The sequence below is a fragment of the Eubalaena glacialis genome, chromosome 3, assembly GCF_028564815.1.
Source record: "Eubalaena glacialis isolate mEubGla1 chromosome 3, mEubGla1.1.hap2.+ XY, whole genome shotgun sequence".
Classification (NCBI taxonomy): Eukaryota; Metazoa; Chordata; class Mammalia; order Artiodactyla; family Balaenidae; genus Eubalaena; species Eubalaena glacialis.
This window is the reverse complement of record NC_083718.1, coordinates 84,121,556-84,139,281: the sequence shown is the minus strand read 5'-3', so window position 1 is coordinate 84,139,281 and position 17,726 is coordinate 84,121,556. Positions and strand designations below refer to the sequence as shown.

At 42.8% G+C, this 17,726-nt stretch overlaps 1 protein-coding gene across 1 annotated transcript; it reads left to right on the top strand.

Annotated features, from left to right (window-relative positions):
• Positions 1-128: 128 nt before the first annotated feature.
• Positions 129-2,238, top strand: LCE7A (late cornified envelope 7A). Its single transcript, XM_061183830.1, is given in 3 exon segments — positions 129-194; positions 1,854-2,126; positions 2,128-2,238. Coding segments are annotated over 3 exon segments (450 nt in total).
• The last annotated feature ends 15,488 nt before the right edge of the window (positions 2,239-17,726 follow it).

Sequence of the window (17,726 nt, the reverse complement as noted above, 5' to 3'; positions counted from 1 at the left end):
ACTTGGTGGTAGGAAGCGGAGTACTTTACACTTGACGGGTGCTGTTTACCCCATGAAGTAGGGGCAGTATCATCTATCTAGAGGCAACAGCAAATGTTTCAGAGGTTCAAGAGAGGAGAAAAGGCATGATGTGTGTGCACAGTAAATACAGAGAAGTACACAGGATTGCCAAGCAGTATTTTGGGCTCAACCAGGTGGATGATTATGATCTTAAGATAATGCCAACTTTCCAAAGGCTCTGTTCTTGTTTTGTTTTTAATTTTTATAGCAGCTAGGCATAGCAGGGCAGATTCAGCCAGGGTTTGGGTTTTGTCCGTCAAGTGCATTAACAAGTCAAAGGGGCAAGAAAGTTTATTATATTGGCCAAAGAGTGGTTGAAATGATGAACTAAGAAAAGCAAACTAGGAAAGGTTGCTGGTGGGCAAGGCGCTAGTAGATTCCAGTGGATATAATGAAGCAAGTTGGAAACAAGGAACTGTGATCAAAGAAAGAGGTGGCTGGGTTCATGGTCTCAGAGAGTTAGGAGACCTGGCTTCTAGTTCAGACTCTGCAGGACTCGGAGCATCTCCTTCATCTGCTCTGGCTTTCAGTTTCATCATCCATGTGTGGAGGGTAAATAGTGGCCTGAAATCCTTTCTAGCTGGGCCTTTCTATGAGGCTACATTGTTGGTTAATGTTTTAGGCACTTTGGGATCTGAATCAGATACACTGAGCCTTTGGTTGTGGCCCAAGGGTGCTTGGATTATTGGTCCCAAACCTGTTGATAGAGTTTTCAGAAACTCCTTCATATGTTCGGGTGACCCAACATTTGTGGCTTTAGATTTTTATCTCAAGCATGCGTTGGATTCCTCCAGAAACCCTAAATTCAATCCCGAAGCTGTGCCATTATAAACTCCCTTATAAATCACGATATTCTCATCTTTATGGAAATAATTCCAAGGCTTATGGAGGGGAGGGATGCTCTGGAAAGATACTCATGAACATCCAATAGTGACCCAGTGTGACAAAGTGACAGATTGACAGAGCCACTTGAATGTGGGAAATTGTCATCATAACCACCTGGTTGAGAACAGCTTTCACATGATTGTGGTTTATTCCCTTGAGTTCAGTGCAGGATATGTAAAAAAGACGTCAGATCACACTATCTCCTCACTGCATTTAACATATCATCACTTGCCCAAGGTTAGAAGAACAAGGTGAGTGTCCTCATTGATCTGATGGCAATTTGGGGGTGGCCGGGACTGCCACACATCAGCTGAATGGGACAGGTTGGAGAGAATGGGAACTACCTGGTAACTGCAGGAAGATAAGGTCATGGAGATCATTGGGATGGCTCAGAAGTAGCAATCCTAGGGGGGATAAATGGTAACCAGAGATTGGGCCAGTGGTGGGGGAGGCTACTTTGTAGGACAAGAGACAGCCACACAGGGCTGAAGGCAGAGCCCATGATGCAAGAATGAAAAAAAGGGAGATGATGAAAACAGGTGGAGTGACCATGGGCTCAGGCTAAACGTGTGGTTTCTAGAATGCATAAACCAGATAATGTCATAAAAACAACTTAAGATTTTTGAAACTGCCTAGTGCCCTATGTTACTGCCTTTAAAGTCGGGAGTCGTAGGAGAACCAGGACAGGTAGGAGAAGGTGTTACCAAAGTCTAACTTACCAACTGCCTGATTTCTCCTATGCCAGAAAAGTAAGGCTACTCTGCTGTAAAGATATGGGCCCTGGAACCATAAAATCAATTACAGAACTTCAGACTCTGTAGGAAAAATACTGATACAAATGAGATTTATAATCACTGAACTTTTGAAATATCTGCATTGCTTTATAGAGCAACTGAACATTCTCCAAGGTGTCCTGCCAACAAAACCAGCAGAAGTGCCAGCTCCCTTCCAAGTGCCTCCCCAAATATCCACCCAAGCACCCCCCAAAGGCTCCTCAGGCCCTGGATCCCTGCCCCCCTCCTGCCACCTCCTGCTGTGTCCCCAGCTGCTGTATTTCTGGATTTGGAAGCTGCTGCTCTCTGGTGTCCCACTGGTTTCTAAGTGTCTACCTATGCCAGCCTCAGCCTTCCAACTGCTGTGAGGTGGAGCTTTCTGGATGTTCCAGTTGCTGCCATGGTTTTGGGGGCTACAGCTGACCTGCAACCTTTGAGGAGCCAAAGAGCCACAGCCAAGGACCAGTCTGGAGTTGATGTCACTTCTCACTCTCGGTTTTATTTGTCCCTCTCCTCCTGAATTAAGCTGCCTAGATGTGTACATGATGGATTCCTCTTTTTCCTGAAAATCTCACACTTCCTGGCCTTAGCTCTGGTCCTAGGTCAAGAAGACCTGAACGCTGGAGAAAACGCTACTTCCCAAAGCCTTATCAGTGTGCACAAATAAAGCTTATCTTTCCTGGCACCCAAAACTTCTTAGAGTTTGTTGATTTCCCCCATCCTCAGCTTTGAGGAGCTTCCAGGAACCTGGATTCCTTAAGCAGATTCCCACAAATAGCCACCAGATGGGAAATTCCCTCTAGGTAGACCCTGGGTCTGAGCAGTCTGACAGGGCTGTGAAAAAAATATCCAGAGGGGAATAAGAAGGGGATGTTCCCAAAGTATCAGTGACCCTGTTCCACTGCTATTGCCACATTTGCCACCATCACTGAAATTTCTTCCTACTCATAAAGGACACGATACTTCCCAGTCCCAGAATTTAGCCTCCAGATCCTTTTTATTTGGGGGAATCACATGCTTAAGAAGGAAATGCCACAGGGGTACTTGTAGTTTTCAGATCTCAGTTCAAAAAGCCATGAGAAACACTCTCCTTGAGTGAATCCTCCTGACTGAGTCCCTCACGCCTTCTCTTCACACAGGCGCCAGAATCTGGTGGGAATATACTCCATGGTCCAGTGAGCATAATACCCCCAAGAGACATTTGGGCCTTGGTGTTGCTATACACCCTATGTGGTTTCTTTTCCTCTTCTATTTAATGGGACAAATATCATGGGTTGGGGGGCAAGTTCTCAAGGTACTTTTTCCAACCCAACAGTGGGCCACAGGCAACAGCAATGCTCTGCCCATCCTTCAGGACTATGGTTCTTCTTTAAAATTTTTATTTTATATTGGAGCATAGTCAATTAACAATGTTGTATTAGTTTCAGGTGTACAGCAAAGTGATTCAGTTATACATATACATGTATCTCTTCTTTTTCAAATTCTTTTCCTATTTAGGTCATTACAGAATATTAAGCAGAGTTCCCTGTGCTCTACAGTAGGTCCTTGTTGGTTATCTATTTTAAATATAGCGGTGTGTACATGTCAATCCCAAATTCCCAATCTATCCCTCCCCCCTCCTCCCCCTGCCCCGGTAACCATAAATTCGTTCTCTAAGTCTGTGAGTCTGTTTATGTGTTGTAAATAAGTTCATTTGTATCATTTTTTAAGATTCCGCATATAAGCAATATCATATGATATTTGTCTTCCTCTGTCTGACTTACTTTACTTAGTATGATAATCTCCAGGTCCACTCATATTGCTGCAAATGGCATTATTTCACTCTTTTTTATGGCTGAGTAATATTCCATTGTATATAGTTACCACATCCTCTTTATCCATTCATCTGTCGATGGACATTTAGGTTGCTTCCATGTCTTGGCTATTGTAAACAGTGTTTCAATGGACATTGGGGTGCATGTGTCCTTTCGAACCATGTTTTTCTCCAGATATATGCCAGGAGTGCGATTGCTGGATCACATGGTAGCTCTGTTTTTAGTTTTTTTGAGGAACCTCCATACTGTTCTCCATAGTGGCTGTGCCAATTTACATTCCTTCCAACAGTGTAAGAGGATTCCAGTTCCTCCACACCCTCTCCAGCATTTACTGTTTGTAGATTTTTTGATGATGGCCATTCTGACTGGTGTGAGGTGATATCTCACTGTAGTTTTGATTTGCATTTCTCTAATAATTAGTGATGTTGAGCACAAAAGCATAATATTAAAATGGCCAAGACAATTCTAAAAAACAGGAGTAATTTGCAGGGACTAGCTCTACCAGATATTATATATTTATAATATATTACGAAGCTGTTATATAGATAGTGTGGTACTAGACCATGAATATACAGACAGATCAATAGGACTCAGTGGGAAGCTCAGAGCTGGGACCAAATATATAGGGGAAATTAATACATGATAAACACACCCTCAAATCTATGAAGAAAGATCAATGAATTATGTTGCTACAGCTGGGTAGCCATTAAGAAAAAAGCCTCTCATTTTATACTAAGATGAGTTCCTAAAGGTTCAAAACATTACAAATTATTCCTTAAGAAACTTTAGGAGTATTCTTCTATAATTTCAAAATGGACATCAGTTTTACCATTATAACACACACAATCAAAAACTATAAAGGAAAATATTTTTTAAAGTGTTTCCGTAAAAATGAATAGTTTCTATATGGCTGAAATCTAACACACAAAGTCAAAAGTCTAAAAACATACCAGAAGAAATTGTGCATCTCATAGCACAAAAATGGGCTAATTTTCCCAATATAGTATGAACACCACAAATCGATAATAAAATGATCAACAATCTAATTAAATATCAGGTAAATTGCATAACTGGGCAGTTTCCAGAAAAAGAAATACTATGGCTCCCAAGCATAATGAAAGAAAATTGAGCTGACTTACTAAGAAAAACTCAAACCTACTCTGAAATATCAGTTTTATGAAGTTGATAGAGCACAATTAATTTAATAATGAATTCATTGTGTGAGTTTGTGGGGAAATATGCAGTTTTACACATTGTGAGGAATGATGTAAATTGGTGAAACATCCATGGAAGAAAAATTGACAATGTCTCTCAGTTTTATCTTTTGAGGAAGCAACTGCACTTAGGGAAATGTATGCTATATCTATTCTCCCCGAGGCACGATGTATGTACAGTGTTTCACCACAGCATTGTTTGCAAGAGCCCAAATTGGGAATTCCCATGTGTCTCTAGATTATTATTCAGGCAGCAAACTGAATGAAGATACTCTTTATGTACCGAAATGGAATGATCCCCAACATGAGAAAAAGCAGTGAGCAAAGCAATATGGAGTTTCTCTTATTTTGTTAAAAGAAGGAAAGGTATACATGTTTGTGTGTGGCTTTTTGCATATAAAATATCCCTGGAAAGATATGTGAGAAACTGATTGCTATTGGATGAAGGGATTGGAGTAGCAGGGGGAAATTGCACTGTGTATTCTTTTTACCTTTTGGGTTTCGAACCAAATAAATATATGATAATAATGGATAATATCAAAGGAGAAGTGCAGGAAGCTGGGCCTCAGGGACCTGAACCCAGAAGTGAGAGACCACAAGGATTTGCTCCATTACAGAGCAAACTGACCTCAATTTTCTCATCACCAATAAATTTAGCTCCTATAGCTAAAGAAGATGGTCATAATCATCCCTAATTTTGATGACAGAGGCAAAAAAAAAAAAAAAAAAAAAAAATAGGAGGTAGGAGTGGGGCTGTGAAGGGACACATTCTGTTAGTTTGGATGATGTTTGGAGAACAGACTTTAAAAACAGGTTTCTCACCTTGGGCAAATGAAGTTCGGAGTTACAGCAGAGACCACAGCCCACAAAAAAAAGTAACTAACAATCCGCATTCATGCATTCAACCAACATTGTTTATTCCCTATATGTCAGAAACTATTCTAGAAGCTTGAGGTGAGTCTGTGAGAAAAAAAAAAATTAGTTTTGCCCATTTGGAGGTGACATTTTGGTGAGAGAAGAAAGACAATAGACAAAAACAGAACAAAGAAATTATACGTAGAGTATATTGTATGTATATAAAAAGTGTTACCTAGGAAAACAAAGTAGAACTGTATAAAGGTGATTGGAGTGAGGGAAAGGGTAGCAGATTGTAATTTTAATTAATTAATTAATTTATTGGGGTATAGTTCTTTTACAATGCCGTGTTAGTTTCTACTGTACAGTGAAGTGGAATTCCCTGTGTATACAGCAGGTTCTTATTAGTCATCTATTTTATATATATTAGTGTATATATGTCAATCCCAATCTCCCAGTTCATCCCACCACCACCCCCAACCCTGCTTTCCACCCTTGGTGTCCATATGTTTGTTCTCTACATCCGTGTCTCTATTGGCAGATTGTAATTTTAGATAGGAAGATGAGGGTGTAATATCTCACTTATAAAGCCACATTTAAGCAAAGACTTGAAGGAAGCGAGGGAGTTAGTGATGAAGGTCTCTTGGGGAGACTATTCCAGCCAGTACCAGCAAAGGGCCCTAGGTGGAGGGGGGTGGTGTTTATGCTGAGCTAGAAATGAATAAAATAGAGCCCTTGCCCCCCAAGGGATCCTTGTTTCTCCTCTGTTTAGAACCCCTCAGTGGCTCCCATTGTCCTCAGGTTAAATCCAAACCCTTTCCTATGGCGTATAAGGCCCTCATCGGTACAGCGTCCACCTCTTCTCCTTTCTCCCCGCTGTGCTCCAGCCACACCGAGCTTCTCCCCTACACAGGACACCTCCATGTCCCACTCCCTATCTCCTGTTGCCACCCAATCCCTGCTTAAACATCACTCCTTCTGGAAAGCATGCCAGACCCCAAACCTGACCCCATGTGCTCCCTTGGCAACCTGTGCTTCCCTTGCCATCATTCTCATCACACAGTACTGACGCCGTCTACTGTCTCTATACCAAATTAAAAGAGTTTTGAGAATGTCAGCTATTGAGCTTGTACACTTCATGTTCAGGACGGAGCCTGGTAGACAGTAGACACTCAGTACCTATGTGTGCGTTAAGCTTATGCCTTAGGTAATTGAACCATTATGGGTTTACTCAAGAGCTGCCTGTGCCCTTCAGGAGAGAAGAAACCAAGAGGAACACTGCTATCCAGCCAGCAGGGGGCGCCGGTGAGTCAGTCACAGTCACAAAATCTTGGGGAGAGAGAATGACAAGGTCACAGAGGCTTAGAACCTCGGAAGCTTGGCATCCGGAGGGAACAGAAACCATTTGGCTTCTGATAGTCACGGATTCACTAGGCTGCTGAGGGAGGGGCATATCTGCTGCCAGTCCAGGGAAGACAGTTTTCGGAAGCCAAGCGTGAGAACCACGAATTGAAAAGAGACAAAAAAGAAGTGTCCAGAGCAGGTAACCCGGAGAAAACTCGTCAATGGGTCCTGCCTTCATGGCTGTCCATTCATCCATTCATTCATTCCTTAGTACTGAAGTCCACATAATGTCATACACTGTGTTAGATGCTGAGAATGGTGGTGAGCAGGACAGCGAGGATGCCTGTGCCCGTGAAACTAACAGACTAGAGGAGAAGCCAGACCATTAGGGAAATCATGATAAAAATGTAGCGAGAAGTATAGGGAGCACCAAGAACTTACATCAGGGCCACAAACCCTATGGGTTAGTGTCGTTTTCCTCAAGTGATGTGTAAGCTGAGACTTCAAGTTTGAGTAATATTTAGTGAGGGTGCGGGGATAGGTGTTCTAGGCCACGGGAAGAGCAGTACAAAGATCCAGACAGAGGCCAGCAGAATTTAGCAGGGATCTGCTCTGGGCCAGTCTGATGACGTGGAAGGAACAGTGGCTAGAGATGAGGCTGGGCTGGTGGGCAGAAGTCAAAGAGAGGGCAGTGAGACAAAGGAGACAGCACTGGCTCGGAAGGCATGGGACCTGAGGGCATTGTCCTTTCCCTCTCTGTGCTTTAGTGCGCAGGACTGATGCCTAAGATGCTCTCCATCTTTGATGCGGCACCCCACCCCCAATCGGGACCTGTTCCCGGGACCTGCCCAAAGGGAACGTGCTGGGAGGGGATGTCTGGAAGCAGCCAGGTGAACCCCTGGATGGGAGCTCTGGGTACCCTCTGGCCACTGGGATGAGAACTGCTCCTGTAGAAACAGCCCAGCCTGGACTTGGAAGGATGGAGCCTGACATGCTGGACTTCCTGGTGGACAGGAGGCTCCCAACTGTCAGTCCAGGGGCACTGGCTACAGAGAGAGAAAGGTAAACCACAGGCACAGAGGAGGAGAGAAAGAGAGAATGGAGAACAGTGACAGAGAGAGACAGAGAGGCAGGGAGAAGAAATTGTAAAGGAAGCAAAACAGGCACACAGAAAAGCAACAACAAATTTTAAAGGGCTCACTATCCACTCTCCTGCTCCCCACCCCCCTCCCACCCCCACCTTCTTCTCTCCCCTGGTCTCAGGTCTGACTCCCCCACGGGACAGATTCAGACAACAGGAGACTGCGCCAGATACTAGGCTCCTTGCACACGTTCACGTGCGCATGTGCGCGCATACACATGCACATGCCCAAGCTCACCCCCCAGGGCTCCAGGGCTCCAGGGCGCCCAAGTGCACACAGACTTTCTCTCAAACAGCTTCAAAGACCATGAAGGAGGCACTGAGCAAGGCTCCTATGGCCCTTAACTCTCCCCTCTTTTTCCCCATTTTCCTGCTGAGGTCTGGGTTCTATTTTCATGTCTGTGTGTCTCCCTTTGCCCTGCCTCTCCTTCCTCTTCCATCCCAGGCAAGTCAGGGCATCGACAGGGCAGAACTCTGCCACCTCAGCCTCTCTGCAGCGTCTCTTGACCTGGAGGGAGGGACTGTATCACTTGTCCCCTACTCCCACCCCTTAGGAGTCCTGGTCCAGCGTCGTGTGCCTAAAACTGAGCAGAGACCTCTTCCTGGATGACAGAATTAATCCCTGAATAACCGGCAGGCATAGAGTCACAACTGAATTGAGGCCAACACCCTACCCCACAAGTCACTTTTGCCTCTCAGGTGAGAACCTGCCCCTGACCCAGCTGAGGCTGCAGCCAGACTGCCAGGGACTTGGGAGTGTGGAGGGTGCAGACCCAGCGGTAGGGACCCCGTGAGGTGACCCTTCTCAGATTTCTTTCCCTCCTGATGCTCTAGCTCAGGAGATGCACAGCCTAGTGGGCCCCAAAGGGTAGTCATCCCAGTCTGTCCTCAGCCAACAGCAAGCAGCACAGTGACAGCCTTCTCAGGCTCATGGCGGTGGCTCCTTCTCCCAGAGAAACCACACGATGAGGGTCTGGTGGTTCTGAAAGTTGAGGTGGAGAGAGGCTGGGCAGGGCAGAGGCGTCAGCCACGCCCGGCTCAGTGGGGCCCAGCTTGTGCACCCAAGCTGAGTGAGGTGGATCCCCAGAAGAAAGGGCTGAGCTATGGGCCTGATATCCATCATCTGAGACAGCCGAGGCCCTGGGTCTACAGCAAAGTGGGTCATCGGACAGGTTTCCTCCAGGAACCACCTAATGTGAGAATCCCACACACCTTCCGGGAACCAGATCTGCCTTCAGTGGCAAAAAGGGGATGGTAAGACTTTCCGTCCCACTCAGGGAACCCTCAGGAAACCTTTGGTGTGAGGGGGATTTGTAACTCCTGTCCCCAGGAGTCCCCCCATCCTCAGGACACAGAGAAAAGAACAAAAAGATGAGAGCCATGGCTTTCTCAGCACCGGATGGAGTATTTGGAGTAGGGCTGGGAGGGGGTGGTGGATGGCAGGGCAGGGGTGGGATAGAGGACGGGGAAGAATCCACCTGCAGGAGGGGCCGAGGCCAGAACAGAAGTGATCTCCTTAGGAGTTATTCACACAGGCTCCAATTTTAAAGCCTGATGAACAAATACAATGAAATCTCAGTTTGGTCCAGCCACGCAGCCATGGTCATAAACTTCAAGTTCTTCCTTCCTTGTGCTTGTGCTTCTGCGTGGACACACACACACACACACAGGTGGGTGCACACATGCACACACACAGATACACAAGTGTGTGTGCCTAGTGGAAAGCCCACGGCAGTAACTAGTTCAGTTTAAAAAACCATTTTGGAAGGACTTCCCTGGTGGTCCAGTGGTTAGGACTCTGCGCTTCCACTGCAGGGGGCCCGGGTTTGATCCCTTGTCGGGGAACTAAGATCCCACAAGCTACGCAGTTGAAAAAATTTTTTAAAATCAAAAAAAAAAGAAAAACCATTTTGGGCCAGTGGCTTATCTGTGGGTTCTGGAGGCTGGAGGGTGGTGGCAACTTGATCTCAGCAGTTGTCACTTGAACTCCCACACCCATCCTCCTCCACCCAGGTGACAGGCTCTGACAGACCTGGCACCTCCCTGACGTGGGTGTGTGGCCTTGTGGGATGAGCCCCCAGCCGGGGTGCTTGCTCATTTCTTCTCCTCCATGTCTCCCCCTGGGCTAGAAGACACTCCAGGTCCCTCTGCCTGTTGACTCTGGGCCACTTCTAGACACTCTGTCCTGCTCTGGGACCTCCGAGTGGCTTTTGTCCACGTGCCATAAGAGGGACTGGGCAGAAACCATAGCGGTGCTGCCCTAGGGGCCATATATTGAGTCCTAGGTGTATGGACTTAAGGAGAACTTTCCTGGATTTCCTGGGTGGGAGGTAGGTGGGTTGATAAGGAGCAAAGAAAGAGTTGTTTGGGTTTTTCCTACCCCTAGAAGAATCGGGAGATTACAGAAGCCCTGAATGGTTGAATTTGAGGACATCTACAAGGTCCAGTTATATCCTCTTCACCCCTAACGCTGCCCCCACACAAAGGAAGAGATAAAGGTCAGAGAGGTGAAGAGAGCTGCCCCGCCCCCTGGCTCAGGAGTCATAGAGCCAGGCCTGGAACTCAGCCCTCCATGCCAAGAGCAATGACCTTTCCGTCTCCTTTGCTGGAAAGGCCCCCAAGGCAGACACTTCCTACGTGCTGAGGGGCGTGGGGGGGATGATGCTTTCAGGAAGGGTGAGACAAATACATCCATCTGTCTCAAGACAGTCGGTCACCCTAGAAAGAGTCCCGTTGCACCTGGGTCCCTGGGTACCATGTTGGACACCAGATCAAGCACATGCTCTGAGTTGGGATGGAACCTGACTTGAATCCACTTACTAGCAACTGAGGTAGATCTCTGAACTTCAATCATACTCATAGGTAAAATGGGGTGAAAACACCGACCTCTCAGGCTGGCTGTAACCATTCATGAGATGAAGTTTTTGAAGTGCCTGCCGCTGGACTCAGACTCGGCTGCCAAGGGTCATACTCTTCCTCATTAGCTAAGAGACCTTTGGCAAAATTCTTACATATTCCGGTCTTTCCTTTTTCTATCTGGAAAATGGCTCCCTAGTGAGGAACCAGCACACTGACCCATATGAAGGTACAGAACTGTGGGACTGGGTTCCCTCTGAGCATCCGGCCCTGCTTTCCCAGTGCTGGTCTGTGTCATCACTCTGAAGATGGATGTATCTGGGGGTCAAAGAAGGGGGGAGTGAATGCAGGCAGCCAGCTTTCCCTCTGAAAATGTTCTTTTTGTTCTAGGACCTCCAAAACTTGAGAAGATGTGTGACCAACCAAAGCGCAACCCAAGCTGCCCACCAAAATGCAACCCATGCTGCCCGCCGAAGCCCCCGTGTTACATTCAGCCCACGTGCTGCTGTTTGGAGCCCAAGCCTGAGTGCACGTGCCTTAATAAGGAGACTGATCCCACTGCACCACAAACTCAGAACAATAACTCCCTAAGCCAACAGCAGTCCCAAAGTCCAAAACTGGCGCCCAAATCAGGTCCCCCGGGGGCAGAAGCAGCCAGACAAGTAGACTGTCGCAAACAAGTGGACGGTGCCATGCCCACCACCTGGTAGGGTCAGGCTAGACCTACTTTTAGAAAAGCTGATTCTCATTGACCACCAATTCCTCCCAACCAGAAGCCCCTATTTCCCTTCATAGCCTCCCAACCTAGGGAGACCCCAACTGGAAATGGAAGGTTGAAGAGGCTAGAAACATCTTGCCTAGCGATCCTGATATTAGATAGCACAAAAATAAAAGAGCAATACAAAATTGCCTCTGTTTCCTCCTTTACCTGTGAAACCATCTCACCTGTCCGGCCTAAGTCCAAGAAAATATTCTAGGCATGTCATCAAGGGCCCAGGACCCAGAAAACCAGAGTCCAGAAGTACAAGACTTCTGCTGAGCCAGAATTAGTGTGACTGACTCATCCTTGTTTTAAAATGAAAGTCCCGCGTTCCAGGAATCCCTCCAGTCCCAGGAAAAGGGGGCGGTCAGTAACCTAAGAGCAGGAATTCCAGTGCCCCTGGGCCCCTGCACACCACCTTTGAGGTCAAACCAGCAAGAGCACATGCCGAGGAGTGATTCCCCTCCCTTATCCCAGAGATTTTCGTAGAGATAGAGCTCCCAGGACTCAGCACAGCACTGCAGCTGGCCCAGGCAGCAGAGTCTTACGGCATCAATACCAGCCCTACGATGGTGGAGCAAGTTGTTGGACCCTCTCAGGCTCCATTTCCTCATCTGTAAAATGAGGATAATGGTACTTACTTCAAAGGGTTTTTGTGAGAATTAAATGGGATCATTCATTTAAAGTGCTTAACATAGGATCTGACACATCATGGATACGCAAGGCATGGTTCTCCTCAAACTTCTCTCTCTGTCACCAGGTCTCTATTTCTCCCCAAAGAAGCCACCATGCTCCAGCAATTTGTCCCCAAAACACACCTCCGTTAATCTAGGTGGACAGGTAGAAATGGAGAAATCAGCCTCATTCACTATACTTGTAAACTTCATTTTTTCCTGCTTTCTTGGTATACAGCTGACATATTCATCACCTTCAGAATTTTTCTAATGACCTTTTGTGTTTCCTCCCTCATGATTCTCTCTGCCCACCAATCTCCAGAAAACAACTGATCTACTTTTGGTCCCTATAAGTTAGTTTGAACTTTCAAGAATTTTATACAAGTGGTATCATCCAGTATGTATTCTCTTATGCCTGGCTTCTTTCACTCAGCAAAACTACTTTGAGATGATTCAAACAAGTTGTTGCATGTATCAATTGTTCATTCTTTTTTATTGCTGGGTAGTAAATGCCCTCATTGTATGGATAATACCACATTTTGTCTATCCATTAATCTATTGATGGACATTTGGATTGTTTCCAGGTTTTGACTATTACAAACAAAGCTGCCCTGAACATTCATGACAAGTTTTTGGATGGGTATATGCTTTCATTTCTCTCGGATAGAGACCTAAGAGTAGAATAACTGTGTTATATGTTAGGTATATGTTTTACTTTTTAAGAAACTGCCCAACTGTTTTCCAAAATGGTTGTGCCATTCTACATTCCCACTGGAAGTACATGAGAATTCTGGTTGCTGCACATCTTTGCCGACATTTTGTACGCTCAGTTTTTTATTTTTAGACATTCTAATTGATAGGTGTTAATTGAGTTTAATTTGCATTTCCTTAATGGCTACTGATATAAGCGTCTTTCCATGTGCTCATTTGTCTCCAGGTATCTTCCTTGGTGAATTATCTGTTTGAATATTTCCTCCATTACTTTGCTGAGATGTTTGGTTTCGTATTACTGAAGTCTGTAAGTTTTTTAAAGATATATACACATTTTGATATAAGTCCTTTATCAGATAAGCTATCTGCACATATTTTCCCCAGTCTGTGGCTTATCTTTTCATGCTCTTAAAGAGTTTCTTTCAAAGAGGAGGAGTTCTTAATTTTGACAAAATCCAATTAATTTTTTTTCTTTTATGGATCTTGCGTTGAGTGTCATATCTAAGAAATCTTTGCCTAATCCTAAGACACAAAGATTTTCTCCTATGTGTTCTTCTATAAGTTATTTTTTGTATATGGTGAAAGTTTTGGACAAAGGATTTATTTTGGGGGGGGCAGTGTGGAGGGGAATATATGGATATTCAATTGTTCCTTTCTCTACTGAATTGTCTTTGCATCTTTGTCAAAAATCAACTGACCATATTTGTTTGTATTTACCTCCAAATTCTTATTTTGTTACATTGATCTATTTGTCCTTCCTGACACTCTCATCTTATTTACTATAGCTTTAAAATGTCTTGAAGTCAGATAATGTAAGTCCTCTAATTTTGTTCTTTTTCCAAGTTGCTTTAGCGATTCTAGGTCCTTTGCACTGCCATATGAATTTTACAATAAACTTGTCCATTTGTACAAAAAAAAAAAAAAAAAGAAAGCCTGCTGAGATTTTGACTGGGATTGAATTAAATCTGTAGAATAAATTGGAGAGGAATGGACATCTTAACAATATTGAGTCTTTCAATTCATAAACATGGAATATCTAACCATTTATATAGGTCATTTTAATTTCTTTTTAAGTTTTGTAGTTTTCAGTGAAAAGGTTTTGCACATATTTTGTCACATTTTCCCTAGGTATTTCATCTATTTTGATCATAATTTAAATGGGTTTTTTAAATTTCAGTTTCTGATTATTCATCGTTAGTATATGAAAATGCAATTTTTGTATAATAATCTTGTATACTGCTTATTAGTTTCAATAGCTTCATGTAAATTCCATAAGATTTTCAATATATGTGATCAGGTCATCTGAGCATAAAGAGAGTTTTACTTTTTCCTTTCCAATCTGGATGCTTTTTATCTCTTTTTTTGCTGCCATTTCAGGATGGTCCTTCTCTTTCTACTTTGTTGAGAGTTTTTAACAAAAAATGGATGTTGAATTTTGAAAAATGTTTTCTTCTGCATCTATTGAAATGATCATACAGTTTTTCTTTTTTCGTCTATTAATATGGTGAATTGCATTGATTGATTTTTGAATATTAAAAGAGCCTTGCATTCCTGAGACAAACCCTATTTGATTGTGTTGTTTAGTCCTTTTTACATGTGTTTAAGTTTGATTTGCCAAATTCTTGTTACCTTTTTCCCTCTATGTTAAGGAGGGATATTGGTCTATAGTTTACTTTTCTTGTAATGTCTTTTTCTGGTTTTGGTGTCAAAATAATGTCCTTATGAAGTGAGAAGTAGTCCCTTCTCTTCAGTTTTCTGGAGTATCTTGTGGAGAATTTGGTATAATTTCTTCCTTAGATGTTTGGTAGAATTCACCAGTGTTTCTTTGTGGGAAAGTTTTTAATTTAAAATATAATTTCTCTAACTGATTTAGAGTTTTTCAGATTATCTATTTCCTCTTGAAAGAACTTTGCTAATTTTTTTCTTTTAAGAAATTTATCCATATTATCTGTTTTTGAATTTGTTGGCATAAAGTGTTTTATAATATGTCCTTAATATTTTTTAATACCTATAGAATTTGTAGTAAGGTGACCTCTTTCATTGCTCTTTTTTTAAAAAATTTATTTATTTTTATTTATTTATCTTTGGCTGTGTTGGGTTTTTGTTGCTGCACACGGGCTTTCTCTAGTTGTGGTGAGCAGGGGCTACTCTTCGTTGCGGTGTGTGGGCTTCTCATTGTGGTGGCTTCTCTTGTTGCGGAGCATGGGCTCTAGGTGCATGGGCTTCAGTAGTTGTGGCATGTGGGCTCAGTAGTTGTGGCTCAAGGGCTCTAGAGCACAGGCTCAGTAGCTGTGGCGCACGGGCTTAGTTGCTCCGTGGCATGTGGGATTTCCCAGACCAGGGCTCGAACCCGTGTCCCCTGCATTGGCAGATGGATTCTTAACCACTGCGTCACCAGGGAAGTCCTTTCATTTCTGATATTGGTGATTTATGTCTTCTCCCTTTTTTTCCTGCTTAGTCTGGCTAGTGTTTTCATCAATTTTATCAGTCTTAAAGAATCAGCTTTTTGTTTCATTGGTTTTCTATGTTGTTTTCACTTTTCTGTTTCACTGATGTCTGAGCTGATTTTTGTTATTTCCTTTCTTCTGCTTACTTTGGGCTTACTTTGTTCTTCTCTTTTCTAGTTTCTTAACATGAAAGCCAAGGCCATTAACTTGAAGTCTTTCCTCTTCTAGTATGCACTTTTAATGCTATTAATTTTCCTCTCAGTACTGTTTTAGCTAGTTTCAAAATTTTTTTATATGTTGTGTTTTAACTTTTCTAGATCAAAAGACTTCCTAACTTTTTGAGTTGTCCTTTGATCTATGTGTTACTTTTTTTTTTTTTTTTTGCTAAATGTTGGGAGATTTTTTTTTTTTTTTAATAAATTTATTTATTTATTTATTTATGGCTGTGTTGGGTCTTCGCTTCTATTCAAGGGCTTTCTCCAGTTGTGGCGAGCGGGGGTCACTCTTCATCGCGGTGCGCAGGCCTCTCACTGTCGCGGCCTCTCCTGTTGTGGAGCACAGGCTCCAGACGCGCAGGCTCAGTAGTTGTGGCTCAGGGGCTTAGTTGCTCCGCGGCATGTGGGATCTTCCCAGACCAGGGCTCAAACCCGTGTCCCCTGCATTGGCAGGCAGATTCTTAACCACTGCACCACCAGGGAAACCCCAGGTTGGGAGATTTTTAAAAGATCTTTATGTTAATTCTAATTTTATTCCTCTGTGGTCAAATAACACACTTTGTATTACTTGAATCCTTTTAAACTTATTGAGACTTGTTTTATGGGCCAGAATATGCTCTATCTTGGTGAATGCTCCAGGTACACTCAAAAAGAAAGTGGAATCTGTTTTGCACAGAATGTTCTATAGTGTCAATTAGGTTAATTTTTGTGACAGTGTGATTTCAGTCTTCTATATTTCTACTGATGTTATGGCCACTTATCAATTATTAAATGAGTAGTGTTGATATCTCTGAAAATAACCATAAACTCTTCTATTATTTCTTGTAACTCTAACAGTTTTGATTCATATATTTTGAAAATCTTTTATTAGATGCATAAACATTTAGGGTTTATTATATCCTCTCCATAAATTGCCTCATAATCATCACAGAATGACTTTCTTTGTCACTGGTGATATTCTTTGCTCTAAAATCTACTTTCAACTCAATTTAGTCACTTCAGTATTCTTTTGATTGGTATAAGCAAGACATTTTTTTTTCCATCACTTTATTTTCACCCTATTAGCATCTTTATATTTAAAATGGGTTCCTTCTAGATCATATATATTTGGGTCTTTTTTATTCAAACTGATAATCTCTGCTTTTTAATCAGAGTATTGAGATCAATACTTTTAATGTGATTATTGATATGGTTGAGTTTAAATCTACCATCTTACTGTTTTTTTTCTGTCTCACCTATGTTCTGTTTTCTTTTGCCTTTGTTTTTCCTTTCCGCTGAGTCTTTTATATAATCCCATCTCATCTCCTTTGTTGACTTACTCTATAACTCTTTGTGTGATTTTGGTGGTTAAATTGTGTTGTACAGATCCTTCACTTAGGGTAGTTTACCTTCATATTACACCACTTCACTTGCAGCCTAAGAACCTATAAACAATATTCTTCCATTTCTTTCCTTCTGACCTTTGTGCTTTGGTGTGATACACTTTTCTTTTACATATGTTAAAAACCTCATAATACATTGCTATCAATTTTGCTTTAAATAATTATTTATTCTCCAAGTAGTTTTAAATAGTAAGCAAAAGTCTTTTGTTTTTATCTGGGTAGAGTGGTCTTTCTTCCTTTGTGTGGATCTATAATTCCATTTTATATCACTCCTATTCATCCTGAAGGATTACCTTTAACATTTCTTAGAGTTCAGAGTCTTCTGGTGTTAAATTATTTCAGCTTTGAAATGTCTGAAAAAGTCTTCATTTTATCTTCATTTTATAAAGATATTTTACTGAATATAGAATTCCAATGTATATATAATTTCTCTTTCAGTACACTTGCTCTGCTATTTTCTGGCTTGCATTGTGAAGAGTGAGCAATTTGTTCTTACTCTTTTTCCCTCTGTAATATGACCTTCCTTGTGCAATGTGTCTATTTTTCTGTGCTGGTTTTTGTGATTATTTTCTTTATCACTTGCTAGAAGCAATTT